This window comes from Triplophysa dalaica, chromosome 18, assembly GCF_015846415.1.
Source record: "Triplophysa dalaica isolate WHDGS20190420 chromosome 18, ASM1584641v1, whole genome shotgun sequence".
In the NCBI taxonomy this organism is placed as follows: domain Eukaryota; kingdom Metazoa; phylum Chordata; class Actinopteri; order Cypriniformes; family Nemacheilidae; genus Triplophysa; species Triplophysa dalaica.
In genome coordinates, this window is record NC_079559.1 from 20,478,157 (window position 1) to 20,500,366 (window position 22,210).

General features: G+C 39.2%; 3 protein-coding genes across 3 annotated transcripts; all 3 read right to left on the minus strand.

Annotated features, from left to right (window-relative positions):
* LOC130439815 (uncharacterized) lies at positions 1–4,602 on the minus strand. Its single transcript, XM_056772388.1, has 8 exons — positions 4,428–4,602; positions 2,571–4,309; positions 1,813–2,116; positions 1,611–1,730; positions 1,405–1,524; positions 1,254–1,316; positions 923–1,174; positions 1–835 (listed from the first exon to the last, which is right to left on the minus strand). The coding sequence occupies exons 2-8, from the start codon at positions 2,646–2,648 to the stop codon at positions 198–200; spliced, it is 1,575 nt and encodes a 524-aa protein (XP_056628366.1). The 5' UTR covers positions 2,649–4,309; positions 4,428–4,602; the 3' UTR covers positions 1–197.
* Positions 4,603–6,418: 1,816 nt separating this feature from the next.
* On the minus strand, positions 6,419–8,266 carry LOC130439791 (uncharacterized). The gene is made up of 6 exons (XM_056772332.1): positions 8,254–8,266; positions 8,052–8,171; positions 7,846–7,965; positions 7,695–7,757; positions 7,346–7,615; positions 6,419–7,258 (listed from the first exon to the last, which is right to left on the minus strand). Exons 1-6 carry the CDS (start codon positions 8,264–8,266, stop codon positions 6,621–6,623), a joined length of 1,224 nt encoding a protein of 407 aa, XP_056628310.1. The 3' UTR covers positions 6,419–6,620.
* A 4,585-nt stretch (positions 8,267–12,851) lies between these two features.
* On the minus strand, positions 12,852–16,518 carry LOC130406918 (uncharacterized). The gene is made up of 4 exons (XM_056729497.1): positions 16,401–16,518; positions 14,136–14,198; positions 13,787–14,056; positions 12,852–13,699 (listed from the first exon to the last, which is right to left on the minus strand). Exons 1-4 carry the CDS (start codon positions 16,516–16,518, stop codon positions 13,062–13,064), a joined length of 1,089 nt encoding a protein of 362 aa, XP_056585475.1. The 3' UTR covers positions 12,852–13,061.
* Between the last annotated feature and the right edge of the window lie 5,692 nt (positions 16,519–22,210).

Here is a 22,210-nt window from a genome sequence, read left to right on the forward strand (position 1 = left end):
AAATTTGCACATACTTATTTTATTGCACATATAGAGAATTTTTTTGCACACATTTTTTAACACATATACTTCATTTTTTATTGCACATAAACTTCATTTTTTAACACATATACTTCATTTTTTTTGCACACATACTTATTTTTTATCACACATAAACTTAATTATTTGCACATAAACTTAATTATTTTGCACATAAGTTATAGAAGGAGTATGGGGATATAGTTAGAGTTGTTCTTATTAACACACAAATGCTTCAATGCTGGACTGTTCAAGTATCTCTCCCGCAGTAACTGTGTTTCTGTTATTTCCCTTTCTTTTCTCATTTTCTTCTCCCGTCGTTCTTTGGTCTTTTTCTCAACCCAGTGATGAAGAACAAATAATCCTTTAGTTTTGCTGGCAGCTTTTGTCTTCTCTGGACCATTCAGGTGATCTTGGGTTTCTCCAGCGGGACCATAAGGACCTGTCATGATGATGTTTTCATGAGCGTCTGTCTCCTTCTGAAGGGTTTGTTGTTTGTCAGTGTTGCTCTCTGGATGGGATTTTTTCACAGGTGTCTCCTGCTGCTCTGGAGCTTCTGGGTGGACTTCATCCATTTCACTTTCACTCTCCTGCATTTCGGTGTTCTCCATCCAACAAAACATCGGTTGATCTTTTGTCACGGGCTTCGGTCTTCTGTGTCTATGGTCCTTCAGCTCAAATGGAGAGATGAACTCCACCTCAGGCTCATCAGACTCGCTGTTATCATTCATGTCCATGAGGATGAGATCAGACTGTGATGAAGGTGCTGACAGTGATATCGCCTCGGTATATTCATATGGGATGTAAGGGGATGATTCTGAAGAATGAAGACATTGAAAGAGTTACAATGTTCTTATCTCGACACAATGAACTATCTCGTCACATATGATACACTTTCTCTTACCTTCATGGTCCGTTTTTTTGCCACTGTTCGGTTTCTTCGCTGATCTTTCACTCTCCAGCATCTCTGTGTTCTCCTCCATCCAACTAAACATGGGTTGTTTTTTCCTGATGGGCTTAGGTCTCCTGTGTCTGGTGTCCTTCAGCCCAAATGGAGAGATGATATGCACCTCATCTTCATCTTCAATGTCCACGAGGACCAGGTGTTTAAAGAGATCAAACTGTGACGTGACCAGCGGTTCAGGCACTGTTGGAGCTGATATTGGCAAAGGAGATGAAGTGAGTCTTGATTTTCTTAGTTTCGTCTTGTCATACATAACTAGACTTTCTCTTACCTTCATATTTTGTCACCTCCGTCTGTTCAGGATTCCGGTCGGGTGAGGCAGATCTATGAAACCCTGATGAATGAAGAGATGGAGAGTCTCAAGGTTTTACCTCAACATACACAGTGTTTGAACTGTGAAATCTTTATAAACTTTCTGTTACCTTCAGGATCCATGTTTTGAGCTTCCTTCGTCAGTTTCCTCCTTGAACGTCTCATCTTTGATCTCTCAGGTGATGAAGTTGATGGTTTAGGTGCAAAATGTCTCACCAGCGGTTCAGACACTGATGAATGATGGGATTTAGAGAGTCACGATGTTTTTACCCCAGCAAAATGCACTCTTGTCACATCTTAATAAACTTTCTCTTACCTTCATGATCCGTCTTCTTGTCACCCTTCTTCAGTTTATTTGCTGAAACTCTCTGCTCTGATCTCTCAGGTGATGCAGTCGCGGGTTGAGGATCAACACGTATCACCAGCGGTTTAGGCACTGATGGATGAAGAGAAAGAGAGTTTCAACGTTTTACCTCGACACATGTAATATTGTCATGTCTTTATAAAAAAATTCTTACCTTCATGATACATGTTTTTAGCCCTTTTCATCCGTTTCCTCCTTGAACGTCTCACCTCTGATCTCTCAGGTGTTGCAGTTGAGGGTTGAGGATCAAAACGTACAACCAACGGTTCCAGCCTTGACGGATGACAGGATTTTACCCTCTCAGCTGTTGAAGCTGGTGGGCATGGAGCGACTTGTATCGGTGGAGGAGATGGTGAAAGTGTCAACGTATCGATGCTCAATGGACAAGCATCTCGGGATCCCTTCCCTGACTTCGGTGTGGAGTCATCTTGACGCTGTGCTCCTCTCTGTTCTTGCTCCTGTACAGTGTTGGTCATAACTAGTTACTGAGTAATTAGTTACTGTAATTCAATTACTTTCCCCTTGAAAAAGTATGTGATGGATTACTCTTAGTTTTCTGTCATTTAATTACAGTTTCTTATGATGTAATTGAACTAAATACAGTGTAATATATCCAATAGTCGACATGACATTAACACCAAGTCTAAGTTTAAATGTATGCTTTAATGATCCTTCTCACATTGGTATACTTTGGTCAGTTAGTAAGAATGATTGATGTAGTTATTTATTAGAAATAATTAATTAAGCCGTTGGATGTCTATCCTTGAATCACTTCTAATCAAGATTGATGTAGGATATAGAAAGTAATTAGGAATAAGTAATGAAACTTTTTGGATGGAGTAATTTGTACGGTAATGTAATGACACTATTGAATATGTAATTAGTAATTATCACTGTTTCAGAGTAACTTACCCAACACTGCTCCTGTGTTTGGTTGTATTCCGGATCTGGCGTCTCGTGGCCCAAGCATCCACAGTTCACTTGTCCCATGATGTGAAACTACACCAAACTAGCCTACTTACTTTAATACTAAACTTAAAAAAAGTATTTATGGTACTTCTTTGCAAACCGCAAATGTAAAAGTAATCGCGAAAACAGACTAGTAACTCCTGCAGTTGCTCGCGCTGTCAACAAGTTTGCGTTGATCTCTGACGTCATCGACAATATTAGTAACCAATGGAAACCAAAGCGAGCCTTAAAAATAAACCATTGAAATAAAGACATAAAATACAATAATCGTTTAAGTTGGAATTTTTTGTCTATTCGTAACAGCTGAAAGCATGAGTCAAATGTTTAACAAGCAGAGAACATCTAGCGACTTTATTTTTTGAACTAAGTGTATTATTTAAACGAATCTGTTCGATTAAATAAGCCGCTCGCGTTAAACATCCAAGTGTCGCGAGATCACGCTGCTCCCGTTGACGCGCGATCTGCGCAGAGCAGCTGAGGTGATTTAAGTCTGGAGGTTTTCATTGTCGTTGATAAAAATTCGGTGTGAGACTTATCAATAAAGTCGTAGACTCTACAAGAAGAGAAACGAATAAAACTCACATGTGAGCTCAGTCTCAGTATTATATACATTAGACTTTCAGCTCCATTCTAAAATTGACATGTAGATGTTTTGAGCGATTTCTTTTAACTCGTGTGTGTGTTATTGAATATTCTCTCATGTTAGTAACAGATGTGAGGGAGTATATATTGGTTTATAGTCTGCCTAAAGCAGCTCCAGAGTGTATTTTCTTACTGTATTTGCTGTAATATCATTAAAACTATGTTATGTCTTCATGAAGACAAGAAACTGGAAATGTTAATCCTTCTTATTCACTTTATTAATCAGCACTATCGGTCATCTTAACATGCATGCACACGCTCAGTAATTCTTCTCACTCGTCTCTCCTTCCTATACACATCTATACAACTCAAGAAGTTTGAGTGCCATCTAGTGGTGCAATAATGTAACAACACCACAAACTATTTCTGTATTTGCTGTTATATCATTTAAACTAATGTGAAGTTTTTTCTTGAAAATGTTTATAATATATCGTGGTTGTTTTCTGCTTGTGTTTATTTCAGGTGTGTTTTGCACGAGCAGTGAACACCAGATGTCGCTCATCTCATCTACAGTCCCTGTGCCCAGTTGCATAAAGCACCTAAAGTTTTTCCTAAGTGATTTCCCTTCACCAAAGACAATAGGAGAATAACTTAAGTAAAACTTAAGGTATATTTAAGGGCACGCTTAAGGGAAAATTACACTCAAAGTACTTTATGCAACCGGGTTCTGGACTTCACAGGTTGAGTGCGTGTCACCTGTGCAGATATATCAGTGGCGTGCTGTGTGAAATATTTAATTTCCATAAACATTTACGAACAGATTTCTTAAACAAAATGACATACAGGTTTAATGTACATTTATATAAATCACAGTGAAATGTATAAGGGTCCAGCTTTCTCTAAATGTATTTTTGGAGGCTATTAGTCCTGAGACGGCGTGAGAGGTTGAAAGTTTAAAATCATTCCTCCTTCTTCTCTCATGAGCAGGTTTTAGAGGCGACGCACTGGTTTGGGTCCGGGCAGAATTCTGAACCTTGACACCGTTTTAGCGACCACCACCTTCATTTCTGCCATAGAAAAGTTCTTGACCGACGCAGTGCCTAGCAGACATACACAGAAGAGAAACAGTAGAAGGATTTGATTGGCGAGTCCAACACAAATGAACTGTCTTAATGAACAAGATTAATTTGTGAGTGTATACTATAGTGTGAACTGTACCTGGGTGCTGCAGAGAATGCTATTAAAGCATGAGGTGATCTTCCCTTTGGCCTCTGTGGATCAAACCGCATGGGGTCAAACACCTGATGAGAGAGACTGCAGACATCATTCCCAATGTTTTCATTTGTTTCTGTGTCGATGAGAGTCTTATCGCTGGATCGCTCCAGATAACAGGATTCCGATGAATAGCGGAAATACTTATCAAGCACAAACATCCTACGGAGAGAATAATATGATTAGCATCTGTTTTAAATATTGTTATCATACCTGTCTTACAGCAGTGATGTCTCTGGATTTGATGTGACATCACTGAAGTGAGTAGCCTGTGGAATGACAAGGTCTCCTGGAATCTTCATGTCTTCATCGGGTCAGAGCCAGAACGGGCAGGTGGACCCTCAAACTCTCCTTAATGCACATGGTGCTGAATGTAAGCTGACTGAGGTCATCCCTACAGCCAATCAAATTGTGATGTAATTACCTCAGGGGTCATGATCGAGGGGGATGAGATTCCAAAGGCTTTTAACTAAACTTATATTTTTATGTTTTGTTACACTTACTGATTAAATAAGCTGTTCCTAATAATAAAAAATGTTTTCTGGAAATCATCTTGCGACCCCTACTTCTGTCAAACCAGCAATGGTTAACTAATGTTAAAGAAGCAAAAGAAAGCAGTCAGAGCTTCCATATGAATAACTTATCGTACAGGTGTGTAATACTGATGATGTCTCACTGTGATGAAGTGTAGGCACATGTTGTCCTAATCGATCATCTTTCAGCGTGTGTAGAAGTTTTGATTTCCTGCATTGTCTAATCCAAGAAACACCAGTTTAACAGACTTCCTGTAAAAACCTGCAAAAAAAAAAACACACATACAAAAACCTTAAAAATCTACTTAACACTGTCTGTCAGGAAATATGTTTGAATGTGTCTTTAATTACAAATAAGCTGCAGCTAAAAAAATGTTTGGGCACACCTAATGAATATGTGTCACAATTTTTTACACATTTTATGTTTTGTGTAGAAGTGACTGTCCAACTTTACGATTTTAATTTAAGTAGTTGCAAACGTTCAGTCGGCTGTGTCTCAACATTTGAATGTTAGTGATAATTAAAGACTTCATTTACCTCAAAACTAGCATGATGAGGCAAACTAAAATCTATACATTATACCGATAAACATGTTTTTTCCTATCCTTTCCAATAAAAATCCTCCATACTGACACAACCCAAAGCAACACAAATTATGCTTTTAAAGAACCACAGGAAAAAATTCTTACCTATATTAAGGAAAGTGACTCACAGTGTGTTTGTGTCTCCTTTGTTGACCTTGTAAGTACCTTATTATTATTAATGCCAATAAACCAATATAACACACAGAAACTATTGAAAACAATATTGATAGTTACACTTCACAAAAAATCATAATCATACAAGGAGGAAGAGAAAAAATAAAAATAACATAAGGCAGAGGGAGGAATTATATAAGATTGAACCTAAAGAGCAATTTTTGACTTTTTAAACATTTTTTGTTCTTTATGCCCACAAAGGATTTAACTTAGGCATTAAAATCAACCAAAAAATTGACAATAGTATAGATTTTTACCAAACATTTGCATTTGGGAATAAATCATTTACCAAGTATAATAGAATTGTTTTAACAATATATTAGATACTATAGAAAAGTATAGAATAATATCAAAAGAATTCAAATATGTTCTGATATTTTTTTTGTGAGAGATACTGTGCAAAACTAATTCCAAAAAGATTTAATGAAAACACATTCACAAAAACTATTAATAATTGTTTCTTCCATCATACAGAATGTTCATTTTCAATATTTTGCTAGATTGCTATAAGTACTTTTACAGGGATAACATCTACAGTATGTAATATTTTCAATATTTTCAAAAATATGTTTTCAAAAGAAGACAAGTTTATTCATTGCACACATGTTAAGTAAAACTGTACAGGAGGGAAATTTGCACATACTTATTTTATTGCACATATAGAGAATTTTTTTGCACACATTTTTTAACACATATACTTCATTTTTTATTGCACATAAACTTCATTTTTTAACACATATACTTCATTTTTTTTGCACATATACTTCATTTTTTTTGCACACATACTTATTTTTGATCACACATAAACTTAATTATTTGCACATAAACTTAATTATTTTGCACATAAGTTATAGAAGGAGTATGGGGATATAGTTAGAGTTGTTCTTATTAACACACAAATGCTTCAATGCTGGACTGTTCAAGTATCTCTCCCGCAGTAACTGTGTTTCTGTTATTTCCCTTTCTTTTCTCATTTTCTTCTCCCGTCGTTCTTTGGTCTTTTTCTCAACCCAGTGATGAAGAACAAATAATCCTTTAGTTTTGCTGGCAGCTTTTGTCTTCTCTGGACCATTCAGGTGATCTTGGGTTTCTCCAGCGGGACCATAAGGACCTGTCATGATGATGTTTTCATGAGCGTCTGTCTCCTTCTGAAGGGTTTGTTGTTTGTCAGTGTTGCTCTCTGGATGGGATTTTTTCACAGGTGTCTCCTGCTGCTCTGGAGCTTCTGGGTGGACTTCATCCATTTCACTTTCACTCTCCTGCATTTCGGTGTTCTCCATCCAACAAAACATCGGTTGATCTTTTGTCACGGGCTTCGGTCTTCTGTGTCTATGGTCCTTCAGCTCAAATGGAGAGATGAACTCCACCTCAGGCTCATCAGACTCGCTGTTATCATTCATGTCCATGAGGATGAGATCAGACTGTGATGAAGGTGCTGACAGTGATATCGCCTCGGTATATTCATATGGGATGTACGGGGATGATCCTGAAGAATGAAGACATTGAAAGAGTTACAATGTTTTTATCTCGACACAATGAACTATCTCGTCACATATGATACACTTTCTCTTACCTTCATGGTCCGTTTTTTTGCCACTGTTCGGTTTCTTCGCTGATCTTTCACTCTCCAGCATCTCTGTGTTCTCCTCCATCCAACTAAACATGGGTTGTTTTTTCCTGATGGGCTTAGGTCTCCTGTGTCTGGTGTCCTTCAGCCCAAATGGAGAGATGATATGCACCTCATCTTCATCTTCAATGTCCACGAGGACCAGGTGTTTAAAGAGATCAAACTGTGACGTGACCAGCGGTTCAGGCACTGTTGGAGCTGGTGTTGGTGGACCAGCTGATATTGGCAAAGGAGATGAAGTGAGTCTTGATTTTCTTAGTTTCGTCTTGTCATACATAACTAGACTTTCTCTTACCTTCATATTTTGTCACCTCCGTCTGTTCAGGATTCCGGTCGGGTGAGGCAGATCTATGAAACCCTGATGAATGAAGAGATGGAGAGTCTCAAGGTTTTACCTCAACATACACAGTGTTTGAACTGTGAAATCTTTATAAACTTTCTGTTACCTTCAAGATCCATGTTTTGAGCTTCCTTCGTCAGTTTCCTCCTTGAACGTCTCATCTTTGATCTCTCAGGTGATGAAGTTGATGGTTTAGGTGCAAAATGTCTCACCAGCGGTTCAGGCACTGATGAATGATGGGATTTAGAGAGTCACGATGTTTTTACCCCAGCAAAATGCACTCTTGTCACATCTTAATAAACTTTCTCTTACCTTCATGATCCGTTTTCTTGTCACCCTTCTTCAGTTTATTTGCTGAAACTCTCTGCTCTGATCTCTCAGGTGATGCAGTCGCGGGTTGAGGATCAACACGTATCACCAGCGGTTTAGGCACTGATGGATGAAGAGAAAGAGAGTTTCAACGTTTTACCTCGACACATGTAATATTGTCATGTCTTTATAAAAAAATTCTTACCTTCATGATACATGTTTTAGCCCTTTTCATCCGTTTCCTCCTGGAACGTCTCACCTCTGATCTCTCAGGTGTTGCAGTTGAGGGTTGAGGATCAAAACGTACAACCAACGGTTCCAGCCTTGACGGATGACAGGATTTTACCCTCTCAGCTGTTGAAGCTGGTGGGCATGGAGCGACTTGTATCGGTGGAGGAGATGGTGAAAGTGTCAACGTATCGATGCTCAATGGACAAGCATCTCGGGATCCCTTCCCTGACTTCGGTGTGGAGTCATCTTGACGCTGTGCTCCTCTCTGTTCTTGCTCCTGTACAGTGTTGGTCATAACTAGTTACTGAGTAATTAGTTACTGTAATTCAATTACTTTCCCCTTGAAAAAGTATGTGATGGATTACTCTTAGTTTTCTGTCATTTAATTACAGTTTCTTATGATGTAATTGAACTAAATACAGTGTAATATATCCAATAGTCGACATGACATTAACACCAAGTCTAAGTTTAAATGTATGCTTTAATGTATCCTTCTCACATTGGTATACTTTGGTCAGTTAGTAAGAATGAGTGATGTAGTTATTTATTAGAAATAATTAATTAAGCCGTTCGATGTCTATCCTTGAATCACTTCTAATCAAGATTGATGTAGGATATAGAAAGTAATTAGGAATAAGTAATGAAACTTTTTGGATGGAGTAATTTGTACGGTAATGTAATGACACTATTGAATATGTAATTAGTAATTATCACTGTTTCAGAGTAACTTACCCAACAATGCTCCTGTGTTTGGTTGTATTCAGGATCTGGCGTCTCGTGGCCCAAGCATCCACAGTTCACTTGTCCCATGATGTGAAACTACACCAAACTAGCCTACTTACTTTAATACTAAACTTAAAAAAAGTATTTATGGTACTTCTTTGCAAACCGCAAATGTAAAAGTAATCGCGAAAACAGACTAGTAACTCCTGCAGTTGCTCGCGCTGTCAACAAGTTTGCGTTGATCTCTGACGTCATCGACAATATTAGTAACCAATGGAAACCAAAGCGAGCCTTAAAAATAAACCATTGAAATAAAGACATAAAATACAATAATCGTTTAAGTTGGAATTTTTTGTCTATTCGTAACAGCTGAAAGCATGAGTCAAATGTTTAACAAGCAGAGAACATCTAGCGACTTTATTTTTTGAACTAAGTGTATTATTTAAACGAATCTGTTCGATTAAATAAGCCGCTCGCGTTAAACATCCAAGTGTCGCGAGATCACGCTGCTCCCGTTGACGCGCGATCTGCGCAGAGCAGCTGAGGTGATTTAAGTCTGGAGGTTTTCATTGTCGTTGATAAAAATTCGGTGTGAGATTTATCAATAAAGTCGTAGACTCTACAAGAAGAGAAACGAATAAAACTCACATGTGAGCTCAGTCTCAGTATTATATACATTAGACTTTCAGCTCCATTCTAAAATTGACATGTAGATGTTTTGAGCGATTTCTTTTAACTCGTGTGTGTGTTATTGAATATTCTCTCATGTTAGTAACAGATGTGAGGGAGTATATATTGGTTTATAGTCTGCCTAAAGCAGCTCCAGAGTGTATTTTCTTACTGTATTTGCTGTAATATCATTAAAACTATGTTATGTCTTCATGAAGACAAGAAACTGGAAATGTTAATCCTTCTTATTCACTTTATTAATCAGCACTATCGGTCATCTTAACATGCATGCACACGCTCAGTAATTCTTCTCACTCGTCTCTCCTTCCTATACACATCTATACAACTCAAGAAGTTTGAGTGCCATCTAGTGGTGCAATAATGTAACAACACCACAAACTATTTCTGTATTTGCTGTTATATCATTTAAACTAATGTGAAGTTTTTTCTTGAAAATGTTTATAATATATCGTGGTTGTTTTCTGCTTGTGTTTATTTCAGGTGTGTTTTGCACGAGCAGTGAACACCAGATGTCGCTCATCTCATCTACAGTCCCTGTGCCCAGTTGCATAAAGCACCTAAAGTTTTTCCTAAGTGATTTCCCTTCACCAAAGACAATAGGAGAATAACTTAAGTAAAACTTAAGGTATATTTAAGGGCACGCTTAAGGGAAAATTACACTCAAAGTACTTTATGCAACCGGGTCCTGGACTTCACAGGTTGAGTGCGTGTCACCTGTGCAGATATATCAGTGGCGTGCTGTGTGAAATATTTAATTTCCATAAACATTTACGAACAGATTTCTAAAACAAAATGACATACAGGTTTAATGTACATTTATATAAATCACAGTGAAATGTATAAGGGTCCAGCTTTCTCTAAATGTATTTTTGGAGGCTATTAGTCCTGAGACGGCGTGAGAGGTTGAAAGTTTAAAATCATTCCTCCTTCTTCTCTCATGAGCAGGTTTTAGAGGCGACGCACTGGTTTGGGTCCGGGCAGAATTCTGAACCTTGACACCGTTTTAGCGACCACCACCTTCATTTCTGCCATAGAAAAGTTCTTGACCGACGCAGTGCCTAGCAGACATACACAGAAGAGAAACAGTAGAAGGATTTGATTGGCGAGTCCAACACAAATGAACTGTCTTAATGAACAAGATTAATTTGTGAGTGTATACTATAGTGTGAACTGTACCTGGGTGCTGCAGAGAATGCTATTAAAGCATGAGGTGATCTTCCCTTTGGCCTCTGTGGATCAAACCGCATGGGGTCAAACACCTGATGAGAGAGACTGCAGACATCATTCCCAATGTTTTCATTTGTTTCTGTGTCGATGAGAGTCTTATCGCTGGATCGCTCCAGATAACAGGATTCCGATGAATTGCGGAAATACTTATCAAGCACAAACATCCTACAGAGAGAATAATATGATTAGCATCTGTTTTAAATATTGTTATCATACCTGTCTTACAGCAGTGAAGTCTCTGGATTTGATGTGACATCACTGAAGTGAGTAGCCTGTGGAATGACAAGGTCTCCTGGAATCTTCATGTCTTCATCGGGTCAGAGCCAGAACGGGCAGGTGGACCCTCAAACTCTCCTTAATGCACATGGTGCTGAATGTAAGCTGACTGAGGTCATCCCTACAGCCAATCAAATTGTGATGTAATTACCTCAGGGGTCATGATCGAGGGGGATGAGATTCCAAAGGCTTTTAACTAAACTTATATTTTTATGTTTTGTTACACTTACTGATTAAATAAGCTGTTCCTAATAATAAAAAATGTTTTCTGGAAATCATCTTGCGACCCCTACTTCTGTCAAACCAGCAATGGTTAACTAATGTTAAAGAAGCAAAAGAAAGCAGTCAGAGCTTCCATATGAATAACTTATCGTACAGGTGTGTAATACTGATGATGTCTCACTGTGATGAAGTGTAGGCACATGTTGTCCTAATCGATCATCTTTCAGCGTGTGTAGAAGTTTTGATTTCCTGCATTGTCTAATCCAAGAAACACCAGTTTAACAGACTTCCTGTAAAAACCTGCAAAAAAAAAAACACACATACAAAAACCTTAAAAATCTACTTAACACTGTCTGTCAGGAAATATGTTTGAATGTGTCTTTAATTACAAATAAGCTGCAGCTAAAAAAATGTTTGGGCACACCTAATGAATATGTGTCACAATTTTTTACACATTTTATGTTTTGTGTAGAAGTGACTGTCCAACTTTACGATTTTAATTTAAGTAGTTGCAAACGTTCAGTCGGCTGTGTCTCAACATTTGAATGTTAGTGATAATTAAAGACTTCATTTACCTCAAAACTAGCATGATGAGGCAAACTAAAATCTATACATTATACCGATAAACATGTTTTTTCCTATCCTTTCCAATAAAAATCCTCCATACTGACACAACCCAAAGCAACACAAATTATGCTTTTAAAGAACCACAGGAAAAAATTCTTACCTATATTAAGGAAAGTGACTCACAGTGCGTTTGTGTCTCCTTTGTTGACCTTGTAAGTACCTTATTATTATTAATGCCAATAAACCAATATAACACACAGAAACTATTGAAAACAATATTGATAGTTACACTTCACAAAAAATCATAATCATACAAGGAGGAAGAGAAAAAATAAAAATAACATAAGGCAGAGGGAGGAATTATATAAGATTGAACCTAAAGAGCAATTTTTGACTTTTTAAACATTTTTTGTTCTTTATGCCCACAAAGGATTTAACTTAGGCATTAAAATCAACCAAAAAATTGACAATAGTATAGATTTTTACCAAACATTTGCATTTGGGAATAAATCATTTACCAAGTATAATAGAATTGTTTTAACAATATATTAGATACTATAGAAAAGTATAGAATAATATCAAAAGAATTCAAATATGTTCTGATATTTTTTTTGTGAGAGATACTGTGCAAAACTAATTCCAAAAAGATTTAATGAAAACACATTCACAAAAACTATTAATAATTGTTTCTTCCATCATACAGAATGTTCATTTTCAATATTTTGCTAGATTGCTATAAGTACTTTTACAGGGATAACATCTACAGTATGTAATATTTTCAATATTTTCAAAAATATGTTTTCAAAAGAAGACAAGTTTATTCATTGCACACATGTTAAGTAAAACTGTACAGGAGGGAAATTTGCACATACTTATTTTATTGCACATATAGAGAATTTTTTTGCACACATTTTTTAACACATATACTTCATTTTTTATTGCACATAAACTTCATTTTTTAACACATATACTTCATTTTTTTTGCACATATACTTCATTTTTTTTGCACACATACTTATTTTTGATCACACATAAACTTAATTATTTGCACATAAACTTAATTATTTTGCACATAAGTTATAGAAGGAGTATGGGGATATAGTTAGAGTTGTTCTTATTAACACACAAATGCTTCAATGCTGGACTGTTCAAGTATCTCTCCCGCAGTAACTGTGTTTCTGTTATTTCCCTTTCTTTTCTCATTTTCTTCTCCCGTCGTTCTTTGGTCTTTTTCTCAAGCCAGTGATGAAGAACAAATAATCCTTTAGTTTTGCTGGCAGCTTTTGTCTTCTCTGGACCATTCAGGTGATCTTGGGTTTCTCCAGCGGGACCATAAGGACCTGTCATGATGATGTTTTCATGAGCGTCTGTCTCCTTCTGAAGGGTTTGTTGTTTGTCAGTGTTGCTCTCTGGATGGGATTTTTTCACAGGTGTCTCCTGCTGCTCTGGAGCTTCTGGGTGGACTTCATCCATTTCACTTTCACTCTCCTGCATTTCGGTGTTCTCCATCCAACAAAACATCGGTTGATCTTTTGTCACGGGATTCGGTCTTCTGTGTCTATGGTCCTTCAGCTCAAATGGAGAGATGAACTCCACCTCAGGCTCATCAGACTCGCTGTTATCATTCATGTCCATGAGGATGAGATCAGACTGTGATGAAGGTGCTGACAGTGATATCGCCTCGGTATATTCATATGAGATGTACGGGGATGATCCTGAAGAATGAAGACATTGAAAGAGTTACAATGTTTTTATCTCGACACAATGAACTATCTCGTCACATATGATACACTTTCTCTTACCTTCATGGTCCGTTTTTTTGCCACTGTTCGGTTTCTTCGCTGATCTTTCACTCTCCAGCATCTCTGTGTTCTCCTCCATCCAACTAAACATGGGTTGTTTTTTCCTGATGGGCTTAGGTCTCCTGTGTCTGGTGTCCTTCAGCCCAAATGGAGAGATGATATGCACCTCATCTTCATCTTCAATGTCCACGAGGACCAGGTGTTTAAAGAGATCAAACTGTGACGTGACCAGCGGTTCAGGCACTGTTGGAGCTGGTGTTGGTGGACCAGCTGATATTGGCAAAGGAGATGAAGTGAGTCTTGATTTTCTTAGTTTCGTCTTGTCATACATAACTAGACTTTCTCTTACCTTCATATTTTGTCACCTCCGTCTGTTCAGGATTCCGGTCGGGTGAGGCAGATCTATGAAACCCTGATGAATGAAGAGATGGAGAGTCTCAAGGTTTTCAGGTTTTAGAGGCGACGCACTGGTTTTGTCCTGTATCATCAATAAACAAACTACAGTTAGTTCAGAATGCAGCTGCCAGAGTTTTTACCAGGAAAAGAAAATACGATCACATAACCCCAGTTTTATCATTGCTTTACTGGCTACCCATTAAGTCTCGTATTGATTTTAAAATTATTTTCATTACGTACAAAGCCTTGAACGGTTTAGCCCCTACTTACTTAACTGAGCTATTGTCACATTACAACCCATCACGCTCTCTAAGATCTCAAAACTTTTGATAACACCTAGGATAACTAAATCCACCAAAGGGTGTCGAGCTTTCTCATACGTAGCACCTAAACTCTGGAATAGCCTTCTTGATACTATTCGAGGGTCAGACACACTCTCCCAATTTAAATCTAGATTAAAAACACATCTTTTCAGCCAAGCTTTCACTTAATGGATAGTTAATGAACAGCAGCTATGCTAATTATTCTCTTTCTGCCCATCCCGAGGTAGGAAGAAATTCCGCCAGGTCCAGATGATCGACATACGCCCATCCCCACCTAGAGATTACGCCACCTACAGCTGCAGACTGACTGACCATCCCAGCTCCATCTAAGGCAATTCCACCACCACCCAAGAGAAATACGACAATCGGACCATCCCAGCTCTGACCACTCCATCCCCAACCAAGTGCAAAGACAGGCTATTTGTCACATTGATGCTGAAGTTACAACACTTGGTATTTAATGCTAAACTTACATCAATTATCAGCAGTTTGAAGTTATAGCTGCATTCAGTGGCCCTGATTGGAGGTTCCTGGGTGGGTGTTTGTGTGGAGTGGGGGGGCTCATTGGTTGTGGTTGTGTGGGTCCGGTTTGGCCTTGTTTTGTCGTCGATATCGGGCAATATAGGAATAAAGTTACAACATGCCATTACTATTTTCCTTGGTTGTTCCTCTGTTTTCTTGGATTGATCGTGGAGTGAGATCGGGTTGGACCTGGACGGTTTTCGTCGAGTGGGACTTTCTAGGTTACGGATGGTGGGCTCACCCTCTTCCTCTTGGATATTTGCTCTGTGGCTTTTGGTCGGAGTCACTGAGTTCAGCTATGACACGTCAGAGGGGATCTGGCCCTCCCGGCTGAGTCTGGTTTCTCCCGAGATTTTTTTCTCCATTATTCAATCATTGGAGTTTGGGTTCTAGCCACAGCAGGGCAGTGTTGGCTTGCTCACCGGGAGACTGCATTTATTTATTTATTTATTAATTGGATATTATTTGTTAGAATGATCTAGCTTGTTCTATAAATACCATGAACTGTGCTGTGTTTTACCTTTTCTGTTTTTCCTGTTTGCCCCTGTAAAGCTGCTTTGGAACAATGCACATTGTGAAAAGCTCTATATAAATAAACTTGAATTGAATCCTGTTGCTTGTATTGTAAAGCGTGGCATAATAGACAACATTACTTAGAGTTTGACAGATCTTTTTGGGAAGCATGTGTGGGGGTATAATCGCGGTTGTTTTAAAAGAGAAAATTTATCAAATTGATTCTCAAAAGTTGGACTTTAACTTTAGTTGAAGCACCAGAAAGCAGCCACAGCACCAGCACATGAAGAAATAATGTCATGACCAGTGTTGGGTAAGTAACTCTGAAAAAGTAATGAGTTACTAGTTACTTATTACATGTTCAATAGTGTCATAAGATTTCTGCACAAATTATTCCCTTGAAAAAGTATTTTATAACTTATGACTAATTCCTTCATCAAACTTTATTAGTAAAGTGATTCACACACATATTATACAAAGTATTTAGTTCCCTTTCTGTCGGTCTCTTGACGTTGTGTCGAGCAGACAGATGGGGTTCGCCCTTGAGAACCAATCAACTCTGACTACTTTAGAAGGGGGCCAATGAAATTCGGTCTCTGACCCCGGATGTCCGATATAAAAGGAAAACGGCGTGCAGCATTCATTTACCTTTCGTTCTTCAGAGCCATCGCTCATGATTACAAAGAAGCTAAAAACTTTAAAGACTACTTTGCCGGATCTACGAAGTTGAGCACCGGATCGTCCCAACCTGCAGCGTCCTTCCCCTGCGCGTCTCAGTGGTTCCAGAGGTGTTAGAGATTTTTTCTAGTACTGAGCATTCTCCAATGCGGCATGTCCCGCTGTTCTCTTGGGTGCGGCACCCTCATTGAGGGATAGCTGCATCAGGTGTCTGGGCGTCCAGCATGCTGAAGCAGCTTTCGTTGACATCCGGTCGTTGCAGTCACGGGTGACTGTCTTCCTCCGGGAACCTGCCACCATTTCGTCTGCTACCCGGACTGTAACGTCGGTGGCTAAGGCCCTGATGTCTGCCAGTGCTAGCAGCGTTAGTGATATGGGGACCTATTGCTCTTGTGCTTTCTGTCCCGTGTTGATTCGATTTGTTCATCACACCTTATGATTTGTGCTACCTTGTCATTGTACCAGAAATCCTGTTTTGTGGATTACCTTACCCGTGTCTGGATGTTTATTAGTTATCACGTCATGTCCAGTTTTTGTAAGTTCTAAATGACCTCACCACATCAGTATTTCATGTGACGCAGTCAAACGGGATTATTTAACTCAAAGTTACTGAATTATTTCCCGGATGTGATGGGAAGGCTTTGCGTATAGTTTGTATAGCCTATAGCCTTTAATGATATATGACAATACCTGTCAGCATTTGAGACCAGTGATCCCGAACCGGACGAAAGATCACAGTGATCACGAGTCTCAAATGTTACGAGAGTTTTCATGATAAAAAAACAAACGGGAGACTCCCTGTAATTTATGAATATCACCCAGCACCCAAAGTAATACCAAAACACTTCCTTTATCACGTTACAACCCATCACGCTCTCTAAGATCTCAAAATTTAGGACTTTTGATAACACCTAGAATAACAAAATCCACCAAAGGGGGACGAGCTTTCTCATACGTAGCACCTAAACTCTGGAATACATTTACATTTACATTTAGTCATTTAGCAGACGCTTTTATCCAAAGCGACTTACAAGTGGGGTAGATAATGGAAGCAATTAGGACAGCATAAGTACAACAAAAGCATAAGTGCAATCAAAAAGAAGACTAGTCTCATATAGCCTAACACAGTATACGGAACCATTCATACTTTCATAATTCATTTTTTTTTTTTTAGAAGAGTAGAGAAGAAAAGAGTAGAGAAGAAAAGAGTCAGAACAGATCAGTCAGATGTTGGCGGAAGAGATGTGTTTTCAGGCGTTTCTTAAAGATGGCTACAGAATCTGCAGATCTTGTAGCAGTGGGCAGATCATTCCACATAGGTGGAACAGATCCGGAGAAGGTGCGCGAGAGAGATTTTCTACCTTTATGGGATGGCACCACAAGACGTCGTTCGTTTGCAGAGCGTAGGGATCTGGCAGGTACATATGTCTGCATTAACGATTTAAGATAAGGTGGTGCCGAACCAGTAGTAGTCTTGTAGGCCAGGAGCAGAGTCTTGAATTTGATGCGAGCGACTACGGGAAGCCTTCCTGATACTATTCGAGGGTCAGACACACTCTCCCAATTTAAATCTAGATTAAAGACACATCTTTTCAGCCAAGCTTTCACTTAATGGATAGTTAATGAACAGCAGCTGCTAATTATTCTCTTTATTCTCTTCCCACCTCTGCCTCTGGATGCCCATCCCGAGGTAGGAAGAAGTTCCACCGTGTCCAGACGACTGACAGATGCCCATCCCAGCTACAGCTGCAGACTGACTGACCATCCCAGCTCCATCTAAGGCAATTCAACCACCAGCCAAGAGAAATATGACCATCAGACCATCCCAGCTCAGACCACTACATCCCCAACCAAGAGCAAAGACGGATTATTTGTCTTATTAATGCTGAAGTTACAATATTTGGTATTAAATGCTAAACTAAAATCACATGTCACCAGTTTGAGTGCAGCTATGACACGTCCCATAAGATTGCTGCACCATTCCTATCAGATCCAATATTGACAGCACAGCGCTGCTTTTAAATTTTAGTCTCTCCACAGATCCGATGTGTCGATCTCTGCTTTGTTCACAAAGGAGTCACGTGAGAAATGAAACGAACAACGCTCCATGTCTTTCCCACATGAGCTGGAATGTCTTTAGTAATGTGTGGTTAAAGTTTAATTTTAATGTCAGAATCCGAGGGAAGGTTATGCAGTGACTGTATTCTTCCACAACCAGGGGTGGCACAATATTTACCTATCTTTAACGGTTTGTTTATCGCTTAGTCGCTCTATCTGGTTCCGCGCCACTTGTGTTACTTCCGAAATGTCATGCACGAACCAATGAGCGGGGCTAGAGAAGTAGTCAGGTAGTGTTCAAACTATAGGTGAATTCCAGAACCTGCCGTTCACTGGGCCTGGTTTCAAAAACAGATGTAATCTCCGTAAGAAGGGCGTTTTCCGGTTGAAATTGTGACTAAGTGCGACGTTCGAGTCGCTATTATATGGTGGTTTTTCTATTATAGTGTTGAGTTTTCTTATATAAAATAATACATTTAGTTAGTTATAGGTTTCATGTATTCTTAGGAAACAATATTGGGCCTCGTGTATAAGTATGAGCTCATGAACACCTGCATGAACAACAAGCATCTTATCTTAGCTGCACGTACACCACAAATAAGTTTTAATAAAGAAGTTTGGTCTGTCTCATAGAGTCAAGGACGCTGTTATCTCTTAACAGTGAGCTCATTTTAACAAAGTTAATGTTATGAGTCTGAGAACTTGAACATCTGCACACACACCATATATCATTTAGAACTAAGACGTACACCCCACACATTTTTGTAGGGAAGTCTAATTAAATCACATACAACCAAGGACACTGGGAAGCTCATTATCGCTAAACCATGAGCTCATCTTTGATAGAAACATGGTTAAATCATGTATCGTCCGAAACCCCCAGGAAAGTGTCAAGATAAAGAGGCACCTGTTTTTGAGAGGCTCACGCAACCATTAAATCTAAATATGGTAGGTCGGAACTATGAGCGCAGAGGGACGGGCTAATGAAAAAGTGATGTCATATGAAACCTGATTGGAAGAAGACGATGTCATGCACACATGATTGGTTTAAACTGTGATAACAACTGGAAAACAATGTATAAAAGATGGAGTCAGATATGTATTCGTTGGATCCCTTCAGATGAACTCTGAATATCCCACTTTGTTTGTCCGGGCAAATAAAGTTTAAACTCTTGGCACCTGGAACCCTTGTCTCTGAGATTTCTTTCTGCGATGGAAGGCCGATTCGCCACAACATATTTGGTGACCCCGAGACGTGATCCAGGTTAGAGGGGAGGAGGCTGACGGCTGTGACGGGTGAACCAGACAAGCTGATCGCACAAAAAAGGGCCCTAAAAAAGGTGAGCATATTTGCTTTATAGTATAAGTTTTGTGCGGTCAGCTAAAGGTAAACTCTGAATGTCGTTGGTCATCTTAAAGCCTCTCCTAAATTGAACAAAATTAATTTTAGAAATTGCACTAGTTTGCCAAGTCTTAAGGGTATCCAGATCTCAAGAAATGTGTGAGTGATTGTGTGTATGAAAAAGTGTATGTGTGTATGAGAGATTGTATATAGGTGTCCTGCCAGTGGAGCAGACGGAGAGTAAATCTCACTTCGGGAAGTGAGTCGCACAGTGGGTGTGTCGCGTTGGGACGCGGGGTCCTGTCAGAAAACAGGACGTAAAGCATGTAAATATAGTGTGTGTATGAGCAATTAAAATCCTGTAAGGAAACAGGTCACGTGGGGGGTATGAATGCGCTGTGATATATTTTTATGTTGTTGTATATTGTATTGTGACGATAGAAAAACTCAGGAGTGATGGAGAGAGAGAAAAAACCTCAGCCTGTGAGACTCTCTGTGTGTGTGCGTGTGTGTGTGTGTGTGTGTGAGTGTGTGAGCAAGATTGGGAGGCAAGGAGGCTCCAAATGTGTGTGTTTGACAAAGTGAATGAGAGAGAGAGTGCATGAAGCAAGTAAAAATTTCTGTATAATGTTTGTCCAGTAAAATGTATGAGAAGAAGGAGTGTTAGGTTTTTTGATGTTTAAAGAGGCGTGCGTTTCCAGACTAGGTGCGAGTTTTTGCAGGTTGTCTGTGTCAAAGTTTCATGTGGAAATAAAAGTATTTGAGAAAAAAGATGAATGCAAAATAAAGTGTGCATTTGGGTTTAATAGAAAAACTATTTGAGCACATGAGAGAAGCAAGTGTGTAGAAGATAGGAGAGGAATCAGATAAAGATTTGAAGGACGTAGAGTGTGTTTGAGTTTAGCTCACAGTGAGCACATGAGACTTAACGGCAGCCAGAAAGAAAAAAAAAGAGAGCTGCATTGATTAAAGCACGAAGAGCATTGTCAAACGGAAAAATAGAAGATATATTTTGCTGATTATAAATGTGTTTTAAAAATTGTGAGATACTTTTATGGTATAAAGTCGTTAGAATGTAGACCAAAATCTCAGACCATAAGGCCTGAGTGTGTGTGTGCTGGAATCTGTGAGAAGTGATTTATTAGACAGCAGAAGGGCCTCTGGAGTGTGTGAGTATTCTGCGTGCTGTGGGCGTATGAGACCAGAGTGCTGCTGTGAAAAGAACTGTTTTACATTGAGTGAAAAGTGAAAAGCATTGCTGGATTGTGAATTATTTTCATGTTCCACTGATGTTTTAAAAACATATGGCTAGAATTGAACTGCTAGATGAGGAAAGCTTACAATCATATTTTGAGAGAATAAGAGTAGCCAGAATATTGACTGAGACAAAGGGAGTTAGTGATCACTTCTGGAGAGAATCTTTTTACAGGGACTTAGCAGGCATTAAGAAGCCACTGACAGAAGAAAAGAAAAATTATTTCTTGGACGAATTAGTAGAAGTTCAGAATTTGAAACAAATTGAGCAGGAGTGGCCATATGTGAATTGGAGAGGTATAGTAGGCAAGTGTTGTAAAGTAGGGATATTGAGAAACTACTTAGAAGGAGTTTGCTTCCATAGAATTAATAGATTCGGCAATCTGGACACCGCGTTACAGCGTGTCTCATTGATCATAAAAATCCCAATCCACAACCTGGTAGAACCCTATTTATTGCAAGGAGTAAAACAAGATTATCCACGAGGTGGGGGGAGAAACTATAGATTAATCAGTCACCCAGAAATAAAGGTTTATGCAGAAACAAGATACGTAAACTGGGAAAGTAAGATATTGTTTACAACCAACGAGCAGAGAGAAATAGAGCCACTACAGTTTCAGGCCGTTACATTGAAGAAGCTGATCGTGTAGATAACGCCAGAAAACCTAAGGCCATAGGTCGCAATAAAACAAAGAGGCGCCCCAATTTAACAGAATAAGTGAAGATAATAAATTGAGAATGGCCTACACCCGTAGAGATACTAGGAACAAGATATCCTCTGAGCAGAGAACTGATTGGAGAAATTTATAAGAAATGGGCAGAAAGAAGGGGGGCACGGTGGCTTATTGGTTAGCACGTTCGCCTCACACCTCCAGGGTTGGGGGTTCGATTCCCGCTTCCGACTTGTGTGTGTGGAGTTTGCATGTTCTCCCCGTGCCTCGGGGGTTTCCTCCGGGTACTCCGGTTTCCTCCCCTGGTCCAAAGACATGCATGGTAGGTTGATTGGCATCTCTGGAAAAATTGTCCGTAGGGTATGAGTGCGTGAGTGAATGAGTGAGTGTGTGTGCCCTGCGATGGGTTGGCACTCCATCCAGGATGTATCCTGCCTTGATGCCCGATGACTCCTGAGATAGGTGCAGGCTCCCCGTGACCCGAGGTAGTTCGGATAAGCGGTAGAAAATGGAATGGAATGGGCAGAAAGAACAAAAAAAATAAGAATTTATGGCCAGTAAGTGGTACGTTTGATATGACAGTGTGTGATGAAATGGAAGGGTTGATAAGAAATCATTAGCCAAGGGACAAAAGCACGAAGAGAGAAGTTAAGAGAAGAAGGAAACA